This window comes from Poecilia formosa, unplaced genomic scaffold (genome assembly GCF_000485575.1).
Source record: "Poecilia formosa unplaced genomic scaffold, Poecilia_formosa-5.1.2 Scaffold273, whole genome shotgun sequence".
Classification (NCBI taxonomy): domain Eukaryota; kingdom Metazoa; phylum Chordata; class Actinopteri; order Cyprinodontiformes; family Poeciliidae; genus Poecilia; species Poecilia formosa.
The window spans coordinates 510,014-527,693 of record NW_006800212.1 but is presented as its reverse complement, the minus strand read 5'-3'; the positions used below and the strand labels follow the sequence as shown (position 1 = coordinate 527,693).

Below are 17,680 nucleotides of genomic sequence, written 5' to 3'. Positions count from 1 at the left end.
AGCTGTGATGAAAAAGCTAAAGCAGCAGAAACCTGCAAGGAGACAAATATTTCTCCACATCTCTGCATCCTAAATAAATGTTATTTTCTCCCTGTGCTTTCATCTTTTCAGGGTCTTGCTGGTACCAAAGGCGATAAAGGAGAGAGAGTAAGCTACTCAATCTGTACACGTTAGCTGCTGTTAGAGCGATATTCCAGTAGACATGTTGTCCCTTTTCTTCTCTAAAACCCTCAAAGTTTTTCACTTATGGCCCCAGCTCTTTCTAGAAGAAATCACATTTCTCTGTATGAGTCGCTGGCTCCTTAACTCGAACAGGCAGCTTTTTCCATACCGTGTCTTCATGCTTGTTTAAAGCGAACCAAATCAAATTGGTGTTCATGGAGCACCAAGGGCAGTGTCTGGATTTTTGCTGACAAAAGCGAGGACGTTGACGCCAGCGGCTTTGTAAAAGACACGCTCCTCGCCGGCCTGAATCAAAACTAAACGTTGGGGACGTTTGTACCTCGACGCAGCTAATTTTAGCTTCAAGAACCGAGATGAAAGGCGTTTAAAAAGAAAATGAGAAGATTTTTCTCCTCAGAACTGCGTTTCTGTGAGTTGGCCCAGTTCTCATCAAAGATGGTGGTAATATGATGAGGATTTCTTTTTTTACACTTTTGATCAGCCCTTCAGCTGACCTTTTTCTGTTTTCAAGTCACAAATAGGAGCAGCTGATCTTATTTAGATCCCTCACATGGAGTTTTAAGAAGGAATCAAACATTGCAATAACCGTAAAATAACATAGAAACCTAAAATCACTCATGTTGTTAGATTACTTTGTTCAGAAAAGATAACATTTGTTGATGAATTTCCCCAAAAATGGTTCACTAAACAAAAAGGTATTTTTTTGTCTTTTGTTTCTGTTCTTTAATATACAAATATCGAACTGAAATTCCAGGTATTTCAAGAGTTAAGCTCGGCTTATTGAAGATACAGCTCTGAATTAAAATTACGGGACCACTTAACGTGTTCAGTTTCTCTGATTTTACTTTGTATATGTTTATGTTTGAGTAAAATGAACATTGTTCTTTTATTTTATGAACTACTGACAACATGTCTCTGAAATGCTAAGCTAAAATTTAGTATTTATTTGCAGAAAATGAGAAATTGTCAAAATAAAAGATGCAGCGCTTTCAGACCTCAAATAATGCAAAGAAAACAAGTTCATATTCATTTAGAAACAACAATACTAATGTTTTAACTCAGGAAGAGTTCAGAAATCAGTATTTGATGGAACAACCATGAGGTTTTTAATGGGGTTCAGCACAGTGGGCTCTTCATTTTTTCCAGAGCTGTATCTAGATTTTTAACATGTAAATGAGAAGTGCTATTTAAATTTATCATTTTTGGAAAATATAAATGTAAAAGAATCAGCTTGGAATGAAGGTTGGCAGTGCTAATTAAACACCATTTAGATCTCACCCACCCATTAATCAACCTCTGGTCTGACGGTTATCGTCCCCATGGCTGCTCAGACGGAAAAGTGCCATTTGTCTGCAGTGTGTAGAGCTGTCCATTTGTTCTTCAGGGCGATGTGCAGTCCCAAGCAGCAGTGAGAGCAATTGCACGGCAAGTGTGTGAACAGATCATCCAAAGTGAGTCGTTGATTTTAGTTTTTTTAATTACTGTTTTTTTGTGTGTGTGTGTGTTAAACTTTCCATAAATTTGTGGTTTTAAAACTGATGGGGAAACTGTTCATTTTCCTAACCGTTTCTGCTTCTTCTAGGTCATTTCTCCCGCTATAATTCCATCTTGAACCAGATCCCCCAACAGTTTTCAGGATCGGTCCGAACAGTGACGGGGCCGCCGGGCGAGCCGGGCAGGAGAGGCCCTCCTGGGCCCCAGGGAGAGCAAGGCGCCCCTGGCAGACCCGGTTTCCCCGGTGCTAATGGTCAGAGTGGCCAACCGGGTGAAAGAGGTGAGATAAGTAGATGCTCTCATGGAAAAAATACTGATGCTTTCCCTTGATGGATTTGTACTAAATTATTTAGATCTTATTTTGCCTTGTTTTGTGTTTATGTAATAGGAATATTTTTATTTTTTTTATCTAATCTTAAAACAGTAATTTGTGCTTAGAAATAACTTGGGAAACCTCTACATTTGTTCTTAAATGGCTGACGTACGACAGATGAATAAGTTGAGAATATTGTTACTCATCATTTTGAAGGAGGTTTTCCCTGTTTACCCTGCACACATTTAACTACTCGAAAGTGAACAACATAAGATCAGTACTTAGAAGAATTTGAAACCACCCACTGAAATATTTGGAAAATCAACCCCAACTGGAGGACCTTGAAAATAATTATTTAACATAATTTTGGCCCTGCAAAAGGCCTGAAGGGTGAAGCGTAAACCACAGTTCACACCATGTGAACAACAGAAAACATTACCAATCAGGACTTTGACAATTGAAGCAGCTTTTAGTAACTCTGCTAAAAAAGATGCTGCTTAGTTCGATTTTTACTTGTGTCCCCTGCCTGCTGACATCAAAAGATCAACTTAAATAAATCAACTCATTCTAAATGTTCCCCATGCCTGATTTTACCCACGATAATTAGTTTGTATATCAACGTGTTATTTTCACCTATTAAACCTCATGTATAGTCTTGGATAAAGGTAGTGATGAACTACGTTGTCGTCATATTGTTCTAATGGCTAAATTACTCTTAAACCCTTTTTATTTGCAGTTCTCACACATTTCTTCTTGCTTTCTTCTTCTCATTTGATAACGTATAACTCCTCACTTCTATCTTTTTATTTGCCGATGTGTTTTGTGCTGGTATGTAATGGCATTATTCATTGGTAGCAACGCTCTCAGTTGCCTTGTTCTTGGTTTATTTATCTTTTGTTTTTAAGATCTAACTCCAAAACAATCACTAAATACTCATTTAATGTTCATGCAAAAAGGGTTTATTTAAGTGCTAGCTTGTAGCACATAAATTAAAATGTCAGAATGAACAGTATGGTTTCTACTACCGCTATCAAAACTTCAACTAAGTGCTTTACATGGATGAAGAACAAATACAAACCATAGATATGCTAGGAGACATTCAGCAGACCTTTCTGCTCACACTGCTTCTTTGTCTGGGAGTCATTCTGCTTGTTTGCAGTGTTTTGTGTTTTTTCTCCCTCAAATCACATTAAAGACAGTAACTTTGGTACCCATGACATCATTCCTTAGAGGACAGACAGTGTTTATGAGTCTCTGTCCTAATAACTGAGACATGTAACCCATGCTAAAAAAAAATAAAAAATTTTGAATGCAGCCTAGATGCACATAAAGAGCTGGGAAAAATTAAGAACTGCTGAACGTTTGTCCAGCTATGACTCGTCCTCGTCAGGGGTGGAGTCCTTCGAGTCTTTCCAGTAAAACGTCGAATCTGTTGCCACTGGTCCTCAGCGCACATAAAAGCCACATTACAGTTTAAAAGCTTAACCTGCACTCAGACAAAATCGTGCAACATAAGAAACTCGTTTAGTTTTATGTATCAGTTTAAAAAAGTTAATGCACAGACTTTCAAGACGGAGAATGTCTCTTTATCCGAGGTTATGACATTCATTTTCTCCATTAGAACGGTCATAAAAGAAGTAGGACAAAAAAATCTGCAGATCAGATTTTAATGTGATTCTATAATATTTGAAAAAGGACACATTAAATCACTCAAACAGGCTGCTTTTCTGCACAGCAAATTGCCTGGAGACGCAATTTATTCAGCTCATTTTCACAAAAAACAAACATGAAACTGATTTTGAAATAAAAAGGATTTTAGTCAGTGGTTCAATTTGTAGCCACATTAAAGTGGGTTAGCAAGGAGTCTTTGATTCCTGCCTGTGAAACCTAATAGTGACATGTGACAGTTATATTCATTCCTGTTTCAGGAGTTATATTCATTCCTTTTCCCAAAAATAAAAAAAAATGTACATAAAAAATAATGAGAATGAAAATGAACCAAGCTGGCAGAAAACAGAAGCTAACGGGAACACCATATCACACTTTAGCGTGTGACAAGAATCAGTCAGGACAACAGTAGTGACGGCTTGAAGTCTCCAGCTGGAATGTAAATTCATAAGACAAAGATGGAGATGTTGCTTTGTCCAGGGAGGAGGGGAAAGTCAGGGGACCTGTTGTCCTTGACGACCAAATCTGCCAGCACTCTACTCTAGAAATTCAAAGATGTTTTCACAAACCGTGTCATTTTCCACGTGGTGAATGATCGTTTGTGACAAAAACAGAAATTTTTTGTCATCCATGTTGATGTTGTTATTTCTGCTCCAGTTCTGACCAGCATTATTACATTGACGTGTACAACAAAAACCCATTTCTGGGAAAAGATTGTTACCAGAACAGTGGCTATACTGAGCCAAATCGTGACGTGAAACAGAAGAAGTGAACGGAAGCAGATGAAAGTCTCACTTTCCTACACATGTTCAGTCCACGTTTCTCTCATGAGTGTTTAAGTGCACTCACAGTAATTGTGAACCCTTTCATTCATTCTCCTTGAACTGCATTAGTCCATGTGAAGTTAGTTTTTCCTCACAGAAACATGTGGCTTAATTTCAAGCTAACATTACATATGTTGTGGTTGGATGATTCACTGAGCTGAGTGAAAAAAATGAGTTAGTCCAGCAGCTGTAGGTAAACTCATGTAGAAGGAGTATTTAAAGAGTGGGCTGATCCATGGACGAGACATTTTATACTGACACAAGACATTGTGAATTAAAAAGAAATCTTATCCACAAACATTTCAATCCTCTGGCTTTTGTTGCAACTAGGCCTCTCTGTCAGTGTTGTGTCCTCATCGCTCGGCTTATTGTGTTCGTACCTTGAAGAGAACATTCTTTTTCTTTCATAATCCTTGGGTAAAAAGTGGTTTGAATGTGTAATCTTGCTGAGTATCTATGGAGAAAGGGTGTATATTTTATTCTTTTTTTCACATTGCCAGTAAGTGGTCACTCATCCATTCAACATATTCCTGTTAAAAACATATTTTTCTCAAATCCTTTTTTTCTTTTTACCACAATAGGCAGTTATGCTCTGCAGTTTGTTGTCATCCTTATATGGTAGTGCCATGTAAGGTTCTTGTTTCCGAGAGCCTTTTCCTGGCTATAAAGGCTCTTTTTGTGTCAGAAAAGTGTTTTGAAAAAAATTGCTAATTCCTTCTTTAGGCTCTTATTTACATTTGCGGTAGGAGATAAAATTCAGAAGCTGAAGCTCTACTTATTCTGCAACGGATTATCACAGAGGTTTAGTAAAATCTCAAACTCTGCATTTCCAGGTTTGCCAGGTGAAAAGGGAGAGAGGGGGAGTCCAGGCGTTGGGAGTCAGGGACCTCGAGGACCACCCGGTGCACCCGGTAAGACACAACACAGTCCTGATCATGATGACAGATTTTTGAGAGCGCGCTGTTTTGCTTCAAACTCCAAAAGCAACCAATATATGACCTCGTAAACTTATTCTGTCCATGGGGATCATTTCTTATTTCCAGACAAAATGTTTGCGCATTGGTCTTATTGTACAGCTTTTAAACAAAACCAGGATGCCTGCAATATTAAAACAAGACCTGAAGTTAGCCACAGCCGTAAAGCTTTTAGGATTCACTCTCTTCTGATTCTCAAAGAGAGGAAGGCGAGCAGCAGACATTTCAGCCCATGAATGTGATGCTCCGTATTGATTTTACAGAGTGCGGTGTGGAATTTGAGGTTTGTGTTATAAAAATATGTCGGTGCTGGTATTTTCAGCTTACTGTGATCGATACGCACAAGAAGACAAACTTTAACTGAAACTTTTCCATGGTTACATTACTGAAGAGGCAAAACATATTCGAACATACATCAAGCCTCAGTGTTTTTAGAGGAAGTTTTATTCTCTGTGCTTTTCTTAAATAACTGTGGGATAATAATTTCCGCACTTGGCGAAAGGAACTACCTTTAAAATATTGATATCCGATTCCTGCAGACTGCCGAGCAGTCCTAGCGGAGCAGTTTGTCCTGTGAAATCATCAAACAGAGGCCTGGGGCTAGATTTCAGCTCGGAGCTGCGTCGTTCCTCTTCGTGCCCTCAGGACATTCGCTATCATACTCTGTTATCTGGATAACGGCAAGCAGCCATTTGTAGCTCGCTAATTTTTTATATCATGTTGTTAAAGCTGCAGAGGCTGAAGCTTTTTCTTAATAGTGACAGGGTGTACCTTTGGTGCACTGTGTGTTGCTTTTTTTTTTTTTTCTTACATTTTCTCACCAGGTGTCTCACTGCTGCAGTCATTCTACCAAAATATCAAACCACTTTGCATGCGCAACCTACCACCCCGTCTTTAAATAGAAGCTGTTTCTCCATCTTCAGGCCTGCCAGGCGAAGGTCGGGCAGGCAGCCAGGGCCCACCTGGTCGGCCCGGGAGCCCGGGAGCGGCTGGTAGGCCTGGAAATCCAGGAGCTACGGGACCAACCGGACCACCAGGATACTGTGACCAGAACTCGTGTCTGGGATACAATGTTGGAGGTAAATATTATCCATTCGTCCCTGAATTACCTTTTGAATTTCTTTTTCAGATTGGAAACAAAATAGGACAATTACATTATAACTGTTATAAGACGTTAATATATTTGTTTATGGTGTATTTCACAAAATCACATTAATGTGTTATTAATCTTTTTATCTGGTTGCAGAACCCCAAAGAAAGATGGTTACTTGGTTTATTTAGAGGGGCAATATGTGTTTTCCAGCCACATAGCTTCATTTTATACCTCAATCAAGCAACCGTTGCCTTCAGTTGTCGTAAAAATGCTGTATCTATCAAATATGACTGAAGATATTTGACTTTGTAATTTAACACCTTGACATTGGGTCTCTATCTCCAAGAAAGTCCTGCTCTTTCCAACTCAACGCTGTCAGAAAGCCATCACAGCAGGACTGCTCTATCAACATTTTAACATTTTTACCAGAGTTGCACTGAGAAGTAGCTTGTATAGTCAGCTCAGCAGAGTTGAAGGTGTTTGCTAATTGCTGCTGGCTAGTCTGAAGGAGCTGAGTGGGGAAATCACGGGGGAGAGGTGCTCTTTGAGACGGGAGCTTAGTATTTTGAATCTGCAGCTCAGAAGAGGCGCTTACTCCCCCTAGGTGTTTTGCAGAGCTGAATTGTTGCCACGGGAGTCTAAATGATTTCTCAAACATGGACGAAAAAATCTAAGCAATGCTCAGCTTAAGCTTTTGATGAGGGAGTAACATTATAAGATGAGAGAAAGCTCAAAAAAGTCGATTTCACACTAATCTGCCCCTTTAAGACATGCATCTGCTTCGAACCACGTTACATTATAACAGGGTTTGTGTATCACAGTAGAGAAATGCCCCATGCTTTTCTTCTGCGGTCATTAGATTAAGATCCGAAAGAAGAAACATGTGTAGAGTTTCCTGAAACAAAAAGGTCGTGAATGGAAGTCTGTCGGAGCAAAGCACGCGTCGGAGCCAGTGTCTTATTGTTGCCAGTCATTTTGCTCTTGCATGCTGTTCCACATATGCTGCACATCAGAGAAAGTGACTGCTGGCCTGTTGGGTCTTCAAGCTTTTTTTATAGACAGACTATGGTTTAAACACTGTGGATGACCAAATGGGGACGGGGATCACCCAGCTGGAGACATCACATGGGAGTGTGCCTAAGAAGCAGAGTAACGTCATGACGGGGATGAGTGGATGTGATTTATGTGGGAAGACAATAGAAACCGGATGGTTCTCTGTTCCTTTTTTCTTTTTTTTAATTCCCACCTCAGAAATGTGAGAGAAACATGGTTTTAATAATAAGGTTTGGATCCAGTTCTGCAGATGTGTGAACACACACATTACTGACAGAGTACAAGGCCAAATATGATCTGGCAGCTGAAGCCGAAATAACATTTTGACTGGAACATTCTGTTTTCATTATGTCTTTATCTTCTTTCACAAAACGCAAAATATGCAGACATCTTTAAAATATTTAGTGGCGTTTCTTTAAACTGGAATGCATCCTTATTTGTCCCGCCGTCGTCTCTGAGCGGCGTTGCTGAAAATATCTTCTGCTCTTGTTGTTCCAAAACATCGTTGCCAGTCTGGCCTTAATGTGTCTTTCCATTTAATAAAATGCGAGAAAAGGCAGCGACAGTCTGCCCTCAGATAGTTAATGCTCTTGTAAAGTTCTCAGAGTTGGATATGCATCCGACTTTTATTGTTGGAAGTTTATTCATTCATGCCCACACAGACAGATTAAGGACTTAACAGGTCAACGCTATTTGTCTGTGTTGAAATCTAATAAAATATGCTCGTACACAGATCCGGGCCCGTACACGGTGGCATGCGCAGCGTCTCTGAATATTCATACAGATGATGATCTTGCAGCCTTCTGCAAAGTCCACGGCTACGAGCCGTCGCGGCTACGATGTCGTACGTCATCTGTGAAAAGTAGCGGATGGATGAGACATTATTTTATCCATCAAAGCAGATTTATTTAAATAGATTCAACTCTCAATTGTTCTTTTCCCCCCATTTTGAGTTTAAGAGTCTCATCTGCCGCTTTGAACAATTCGAGGTTTAAACCGAGCCTCCCTGCTCAACCACTTCAAAGGCAGAGTTCAGTTTAGAAAGTTTTCATTTTCCTTGACATTTTTCACTTTGAGTGAATGTTTTCCTCCCTGCCAACCAACTACGCTGCATCCAGTTTTTTTTTTCTTTTTTCAGTTTGTATTTTAAAAGCCAAAACCAATTTTCATGACGTTTAGCTGGTACACATTATTATTTACTTTGATATTGTACCCATAAAAAAAAATAAAATAAATAACCTACTAATTGCTAGTAAGTAAAGATTTGATTTGAAAACAATGAAACATGCAGATTTGAGGGAAAAACATTGGGTTAGCATAACAAAGAAAGAATAAAAATAAAGAATATAAATGAATTGTGAAACAAATGGATTTAATTGTATTCACAACATTAAAATTGCTGTGATTATAGATCTTAAGTTTAGACCAAAGATAAAATATGTTGTCTGTGTATGTGTGGCTTTCTAAATATATAAAATAGGACATTTCACAGACTTATGTTTTGAAATAAACCTTCTTCCAGCCTCATTAACACCCCACCACTATATATAAAGCACAGTGGTGGCACTATTAGGCTCTGGGGCTGGTTAGCTTCTCCTTTACCCAATCATAATTCAACACATAATGAGGAAGACTACCTCAGATTTCTTCAGCATAACATCAGACCAGACGGGTAAAACAAGAGAACACAGTGCTGCCAACATTACTATAACCTGGTTGGAGAGGATATAAAGCGAAACCAAACACAATCTTCTACTATTATTGTATCCAATATTTAGATTTCAGCGCTAGCTGCACTCTGGACGCATTAAAAACATCTGAGGCTGCCGCTTGATAGACCGTCCCTTTGAACATTTTACCCTCCAGCAGAAACATTATTTTTTAGATTCAAGTTACACTTGAATGTTGACTCAAGAAAGAACTGCTGACAGGTTCTTTCAAACATTATGCTTGGGTGTACAAAACTAACAAATTTCTTCTGAATTCACAACCTGTGTCCCTCACTTCATTTTCTGCGTCAGACGTTTTTATTTAAGCTTTCTAATAAGCAGAGGGAAAAATAGAGACTTGACACATTAAGCGTCTTGTTCTTGTGTCGCTCAATGAATTTCTGAAGGTTTGAGTTTCCTTTCTGTAAAAGAGGAGATGGTCTGGGGTTTGTTTTTTTCACTTCCTAAATCCTAACCCAGCAGATTTGAAATGGTTTGTCTGGAAGTCTTCGGTGTCTTTGGGTTTTCCTTCTTCACGTGAGGTAAACTTCTCCTGTCTTTCTCTCCTCCTCCCTCCCCCCTGCTCTCCCTTGTTCTGATTTGAAGTCCAACAGGATTACAGGAATGATTACTGAGGAGAAATCTCCAGCCATCTCTCCTCATTCTCCTCCCCACGTGCCCAGCTCCCTCTTTGCCTTGTTCAGAAACATCCAGTCATTCATTCCCCAAGAGGCCAAACGATAAACACAAAGCCTGATAAAGGGGCGGGTTCTAAATTCCAGCTTTCAGGAGCTTCTAAATCAGGGGTCTGCAACCTGTGGCTCTTAAAAACCTGACTAAGAGAATCCAGAACCGACTATTTTTTTAAATGCAGAACAAATGCAGATGTAGTTGTTTTTTGTTTTTGCTTTGCATGGAATAAATCCTGCATTAAATTTTCACAACAGAATGGAACAAGTATCAGCAGTATTTTTTTCTCATCATGATGTTGGAAACTAGTTTTTGTTTAAATCATTTTTCGTGAATGAAAAATGTTTTCCCATAGAAGAAAATGTTTTTTTTTTCTATGCAGAAAAAGTGATACATTTTCTTCCTATAAAAGAAAATATCCTTTTTGTCATTTTGTCCTGTTTTGTTGTTGTTGTTGTTTTAAACCCTAAAAGCAGAAATAAAACTGTGGTTATTTTTAAATTTCCTACAGTAGATAGGAATTTTTAAAAATGAAAATGTCTTTTTGCAAAATGTTATGTAACATGTATGGCTCTAAAAGAGTTTTATTTAGTTGGACTGTGGGCAAAATGTCTCTTTGGTTTGTAAAAGGTTGCAGACCCCTGATCTAAATCAGACTTCAAACATACACTGAATTTACAGAGAGAATCGTTTTGTGCCAAGGCTAGCTTTAGTACACAATCTAACTGAATTTCTGATTGGAAACTGTTCTGCATTATTTGGGTTAAATAAAAAATTTGTCAGCAGTAATAGAAGCTCAATGTAAAAAGTCTCACAAACCAACAAAAAAGAAAAAAAAAACCTTCCTCAATGCTGCCACCAACAATTGCACTGCCATTTATCAACAATTACTCATCTTCCTCCTCGTTCGCCTGCTTCGGGCTCAAATCTCATCACAGCTAATCACTTCTTTCAAAGCCCGATCAATCAGCTAAACAGTGATGAATAGCGCTTCTTTCTGATTGTCTGCTTTTATCGCCGTACAGCCTGGCTTACCTGTGCAAATCAAATTCTGAGATGTGCTGAAAATCTGTCTTTTACCCCTGGAGTAAATGCACCCATTTTGATAACTGGAAAGAATTAGCACAACTAAGCTTTATTTAGCCTCCCTAAACTTCAATTAACGCGACTTCTGACGCTGCATGTCCATCTGCATGCCTCACGTTCCTGCTGAGCTTCTGTTAGAAGTACTTTACCATGCTTTAGCAACACTACATCTTGATTTTCATTGGTTGTGGCATCTAGCTTTACTTTCCTTTAGCCTCACTTCAGTCGTGACCTTAAATATCCCCTCCATACCACTCCAGTCTCACCCCTGCCCCTCGGCGGCGGCCGCTACCAGCCCTACAATCCTCCCCACAGACAGCCGTACAATCCTGCTGCAGTGGCATATAACCACCACCGAGGAGGAGGCGAGGAAGAGCAAGACGCCTACTATCGTGGTTACCACTCCCAGTTTAACTACGGGCATCATGGGTACTTCCCAGGAAACTCTGAGGATGTGGAGCTAAGGTCACCTGGCGTCGTCAGGAGGTTTTGACAAAGCGTGGTCACGGAGGAGAACTGAAGAGGAAGAGCGGACTCACCTTAAGTGCTTGAGCCCCAAAAAGACGCTACACACACACACATACCTTGGATGTGTGCACTCATCTGAAACTGTGGTGAGAACCCAACACCCTGCTGTGGGTTTTCTCCAAGGTTTAAAAAAAACAAAACAAGCAAACAAAAAAAAAAACTAAATGTAAATATCTCTGTGATATCTGTATGATATGTGTGTAAAAGGGAGGTCCGAAAAGTGCCTGATCTGTGTCCGCTTCGTCCAGTGATAATGCAAACCTTGAACCGGTCGTTTTACACCTCACAGCTCTGCGAAGCTGCTTGTGTCCCGTCTGACTGGACATCAAGTTTCTGTAGCCTGAGGATTTTCTTTCTTCAAACCACTGAGAAAACAAAAGTGGCATCATTTGTACAGACTGCTTTTTCTAATGTAACGATACCCCCTGCACCAATTCTCTATTTGTGTGTCAAACTTACCTCCGTGTGCAGTATTGTTTTCTACTTTGCGCTTCGACTTTAGTTTCTGGACTGAGTTTGCAGAACCAGGTTTTATTTAAAAATTGAAGGCTGTTGCATTTTGTCCTGCGATACTTCATTCTCTTATCTCAAAATGAACAAAGTTTTCATACAAAAAACGAAGCTGTTGTGTCTTTTATTGCATCCTGTTCCTTTTTTTTTTAAGGCCAATTCGAGCCCACTCTTTCTGGAGCAAGTAGCAGAAGTGTCAAACTCATTTTCATTTTTTGTCCATAAATGTCCTAAAAGGCAGACAACTGGTGTGTATTGGTAAAACAACCCACTACCAAACTGTTAAAATGTTAATTTAAAAAAAGCTTTCTCTACATTCTATGAATACTTAAGATTAAATAATATTGAACATGTTTTCACAGATGTAATTTGGCAATATACTGAAAAACTCTGCTTCAATTTGATAAAATATTTGAGCACACAATTATCTTGAAGGTTCTATTCATGTGACGCACACACACACACAAAAAAAAGTTGTGGTAAGCCGGATTTGGTCCTTGAGTTTGACACGTGTGCGCCGAAGGTTGTGGCTATTATGTGAAAAAGCTTAAGAGGACACTTCACGTCTGACTACTGCAACCCTCGTTACAAAGCAATGTTTACTTTCTATTTCTCTGCACCACAAAACCATAAGTCTCAGAAAAAAAAAATGTCCCTGGAGACATGTTCAATAAAAAGATTTTACAGTATTTCTATAAAAAAAACTTTTTCATAAGAGATGGTTCGTTAGACGGTTTATTAACCTTTTTTACAGTTCACTTAAACACAGGACTCGACTGCTGTTCTGTTACACAATTGTTTTCAGTGTGAAACCTCCAAAAGGAAATAATTATAATTAAAAAAAAGCAAAAAAAAAAAAACAACTAGCTGTAACAGATGTCACATTTCCGGGCCAGGACCGACTGCTTCATGGCGACACACTCGTAGGGGGAACCAGCAGAACGGGATTTTCTCTGATCGGAGCCGAAAGCTGAAATCTCAAGCTGTTCTGGGATAATTCGGCTCTGCTGTGGTTCCGTCGCGGCCGACGCCGCTCACGGAGAGCTTTTTGTGCGAAGCCCCAGAAAAACAGAGCGTCAGGGTCTGGGGTTGTTGCTGCTGGCACGGAGGTTGCGGCTTAGTGCTTGGGAGTCCCGGCAAACTTTGATGGCAGTTTTAGGAAAAGGAAGGAAGCTCTTATGCAAATTTACAGAACGGAGTGAAGTCAGATTTTTATGAAAACAACAAAATGTTTAAAGCCTGCTGCTTTTTAGAATTAAAAATATCCAGTTGCTCTGGGAAGCTTTGATTTCATTTCATCTTGTAGTCCTCAGGTCTGCAGAGTGAGGGAGAGAAAAAAATAAATAAGAAAAAACAGCAAGAGAACATATTAGTATTGGGAGCGACTTCGAGGAAATACACAGACAGAAAGTGACAGATAAGAAAACTGGGCAGATCTTATCTTTTTTTTTTTTTTTTCCAGCATTTCAAAATGAGTTCAGAGCCAGCATCACGTTTTCGTGTTTTCTCCCTTTAATTTCAGCTGACAGATCTTATCGCAGGATGCTGTATGGGTTTTGTTACAAAGTGAGAAAAATGTAATAGTTCTGCTATCGCACACGGCAGTACGTTTGTCCTGGGTCTGGCTGCTGGCTTGTGTGGAAGAATGTGTGCATTTGTTTCACAGGGGGCGTGGTTCATCCAATCATCTCACACTTTTGCTCCAGGATTTTTCAGAAAGAATATTAACTGTGTGTTTAATTCGGGATAATGATTGAATCGCCCTCGGTGACCCAAAGCCTACTGCCCACGCACACGTATCTGAATGAGTCAGGCGGAGCGTGAATATTGACTAGGCTGAGACGTCTCTTAAATAATCCAGGATTGGTTTGACCTTGACGGCTGCGCGTCGGCCGGCGTGGATGACGACGCTCAACCAATAACCAATGAGAGACCTGGAAGACGCACTCTGACAAGCAAGGAAATCCGCATCGTGTAAATGTGTGCGTTATGATGCAAACCGGATGGAAACGTGGAACGTTTGCTTAATTTAGACGTTTGGGCTCGAAGTTCAGAGGCGATTGCAGCTTGTTGTGTTCGACTTGGCTTTAAAGAAAAACGTCAACATAAATTTATGCCTTGGAGAGCAATTTATGGCAAAAGGTTTTCATTTGGCCATTTCACAACTACAAACTTCAGTGTGCTGGAGCAACACAAAGTGAGGTGAAAAGAAATAAATGTTAGCATCCATCAGTGAAAACTAAAGCGTATTTGAATCTCTGCAGCACAACAGGTGTGAATACTTCTATGTATTCATATTCTTTCACAATAAAAATGCATTTCTTATTCCAACCTAAATTGCAGTTTTGCGTTGATCTTTACTTGGCTGTAAATTACACTTTGTTTGCTCTTAAAGTGTGCATTTGGTAAAGAAGAAAAAAGAGCAGCAGTTTTGACTTTTGCTCCACATGAGAAGTGGTTTTACCAGGACTATAAAACAAGACCCGTGTGGTTAGCGAGCTGTACGGTCCAAATGAAAACAGGAATGCCACAGGGAAGCAGCGCAGTACTTTATGTCGCTGTTGATATCTGAATAATTGATTTGAACCTGCGGTGAGCCCCCCTGAAGATAGCACAATTTGTCTCCACTTTACCGGAAAATCAGAGACAGCCGTCTGAGAAACACAAATAAATCCAGGGAAGGAGAAATATCACGTTATGCTGGGGCTTGGAGAGGCAGGCAACAAAGAGCAACATTATTACGATTTTCTTTCACTAATGTCATGACATTCACAAGACAAAGGTACGGCACATAGGCCAACTTCAGTGTTTGTTCGAAGCTCAACGCACTTATTCCAGATCCATAACGGAAAAAGTTAGGAGACTCTCTCATCCTGTGTGTGAAACGCCATGGAGAATCCAGACTTTTAATTTAATATGTGGATGCCTAGCAACCGCGCGCTGACCCCGACCTGGACGATGGACAAACTAATGGATTATCAGATTAATGAATGTAAAGGCTACATGTTGAGTGGCGCGCGACCGCTAACTCGTTAGAATGAAGGCGCTGCGGATGGGAAGCAGGGAGGGGGGAGTTCAGCGGGATATTACGATGCCAGCAAACCGCAGGTCACAGTGTCAGTCTAATCTCCAACCTGAAAATACTTGAGCCAGAAAAGCCATGAATATGATTATGTTGAGCAACAGATGTTCTCTCTCTCTCCCACACACACACTCAGAGTAAACCCATCCAGTTGGGACAGAGAAGAGCCAACTTTCCCGTGTGTGTTTGTGACATTTGATCATTTCTGCTTCCAGGCTGAAGGGAAAACTCCTTTTTTTTTCAGCGTCTTGCTGCTGCTGCTGTTGTGCATTCGTTTCCATTCAGAATAAATCAGCTTAGAAAACCATAAAGGGCACTTACACCAACTTCCATAAGAACCCAAAGCTTATTTCTGCGCAACAGAGCACAACACACTCCTTATTATGAATCAACCGGCCGCCCGGCCAAGTGTCCGTCGCTGTTTGCTGTGCATATCCTGTCACATGTGACAGCTCAGCTGGCTGACAATCATTCACTCCTCAACTCGCATGTGTTTGTGGTTAAAATCCCAAAAAAAACCAGCACCTTTAAGTTATTCTGCTGGAGGGGAGCAGAGTCCAAGTCAAAGCGGCTACAAGACGGTGGCTGGCATGCTTCCTGACATGAATCTGTTTAGGCATCCGTTGCTTAGGAGGACCAAAACAACACACAGCTGTTTGTGTGTGTGCGTGAGGGAACACCTGGACTCTTCATTGGTGGGTAGTTCAGAGCAGAAACACTGAGAAAGTCTCGGTCTGTCATTTGTACGCTGCTGCATAAATATTTTCAGGGCCTTCCAGAAGTATTCAAACCGATTTTGTATCAAATTGTTGTTCGTTAATCTTTTTGGCTATCGGCAGTTTTGTTTTTCTACATTTACAATTTTTGTAACTTCTGCCATCCACGAGACTGGAATTTTGCTAGATTTTAATCATTACATATTTTTTTTTCATTCACTCAAATATGAATAGTTAATGTAGCAACTGAAAGAAATCATGAATGAAAAGCAGCAGAAAGAAGCATAAACTTATATCTGCTCTCTATTCACAAAGAGAAAATTAGCTATTCAACTCGGAAGACACAACAAAACTCAACTTATTCAATGTCATAAGGCCTCATTATGATTTTTGCATTTCTTCTAAATGCAGAAAGAGATTTAGATCGTTTTATCTCACTGTCAAAATTGTCCCATAAGCCGACACCTTTAATTGAAAAGCATCTTTCTATTATCGGCGTCCTAATTTTAAATTTTTTGGAAAACCTCAGGTCCACCTGCAGGATGTCGCTCAAGGTTATTTCTGTTTGATTTGCGGTCATCACTTTATCACAGTCAGCTGGTCCAACCCAGGAGTTCAACCAAATTAAATGGGAACGCAAAATAGTAGTGTTTTTAAACAATAATTAACTAATTAAGGGAAAAATGACAATGTTCTGAAGAGATCTGAAATGGGATCACATTTTGTCATAACCGCAGTGGATCTTATTGGGATTTAATGTGATACACCAAAATGAAGTTGTGCGTAAATACCAATGACAACCATCAAAGTGTCTTTCATCACCACTGCTCACATTATTTAGAGGAAGCAAAACAGACAAAGCTGTGATTGTTAGAGGAAACTCAGTTTTAAGCAAACGCCTGCTGGCAGCTACATACGGGATCCACAGCCTGGGGAAGGCGTCGATCTCCTCCTGGGTGTACTCGCTGAGTTTCCTGGGAATTTCTCTGGGCTGAGGAAGCTCCTCTGTCAAATTGGCTCGAATGTCATCTGGCAACTCCTACGCAGGAGAGGGACAAAGTTTTAGGCCACGAAACTTGGAGAGAAGAAAACATCAAGACAGGAGTGAAAAGAAAAGAAAAGAAAAAAAAATCGACCACAGAAGCGCATCAGATATTCTGTGCAAGGCATCAGGGTCCATTATTCTCTAGAGTTAACCATCTTATTGTTATTCACTACAGATGGGTATGCCTACAGGTTCATTTAAGGAGCAGGCAAGAGTTCAGACTAAAATACGTAAGCAGTGATCAAACACTTCAAACTTCAAGAGGTACTGAAAAAAAAAAAAGAAAAAAAAAAACACTGCTGAATGTCAGATTCCACTGCAGACGGTGACCGAGCTCAGCAACTAACTTTAGCTGCTAACTTTTCACATTTCTTCCCAAATATCACATTCTTAGCAGAAAAATGTCAGATGCACATTGTTCTGCTGCATTCTTACACACCCATGTTGTCTAATTTAATGAGCTGCGGTTGCCTTTCCAATAAATACAAACATTACACGGCAAAAAAAGCAAAATCTTTCCAAGTTTTTTTTTTTTTTTTGCATAGTTTCGTGTAAATGTCTTAGGATACTTGAAATAAGACAAAACTAACTTGGAATGACCTTTTCAGCAAGATAGAGGAGATTCTTTTAAGTCAATAATTCCTTAATATTAATGCAAAAGTAGTAGTTTCACTTAGATTCACTTATAACACAATATTTTTCCCATAGTATG

At 39.8% G+C, this 17,680-nt stretch overlaps 2 protein-coding genes across 2 annotated transcripts in view; one reads left to right on the top strand and one right to left on the bottom strand.

Annotated features, from left to right (window-relative positions):
* Nucleotides 1-10,181, top strand: part of col14a1a (collagen, type XIV, alpha 1a) — a 130,067-nt gene extending 119,886 nt beyond the window's left edge. Inside the window, exons 44-48 of the mRNA XM_016681240.1 lie at nt 1,568-1,634; nt 1,766-1,957; nt 5,316-5,393; nt 6,380-6,535; nt 9,918-10,181. Of these exons, the coding sequence (XP_016536726.1) occupies nt 1,568-1,634; nt 1,766-1,957; nt 5,316-5,393; nt 6,380-6,535; nt 9,918-9,946 (522 nt within the window). The 3' untranslated portion in view covers nt 9,947-10,181. The remainder of the gene's footprint in view (nt 1-1,567; nt 1,635-1,765; nt 1,958-5,315; nt 5,394-6,379; nt 6,536-9,917) is intronic.
* A 3,219-nt stretch (nt 10,182-13,400) lies between these two features.
* mrpl13 (mitochondrial ribosomal protein L13) overlaps nt 13,401-17,680 on the bottom strand; it is a 10,659-nt gene continuing 6,379 nt past the window's right edge. The window contains exons 6-7 of the mRNA XM_007571104.2: nt 16,841-16,962; nt 13,401-13,440 (exon numbers count right to left, since the gene is read on the bottom strand). Of these exons, the coding sequence (XP_007571166.1) occupies nt 13,416-13,440; nt 16,841-16,962 (147 nt within the window). The 3' untranslated portion in view covers nt 13,401-13,415. The remainder of the gene's footprint in view (nt 13,441-16,840; nt 16,963-17,680) is intronic.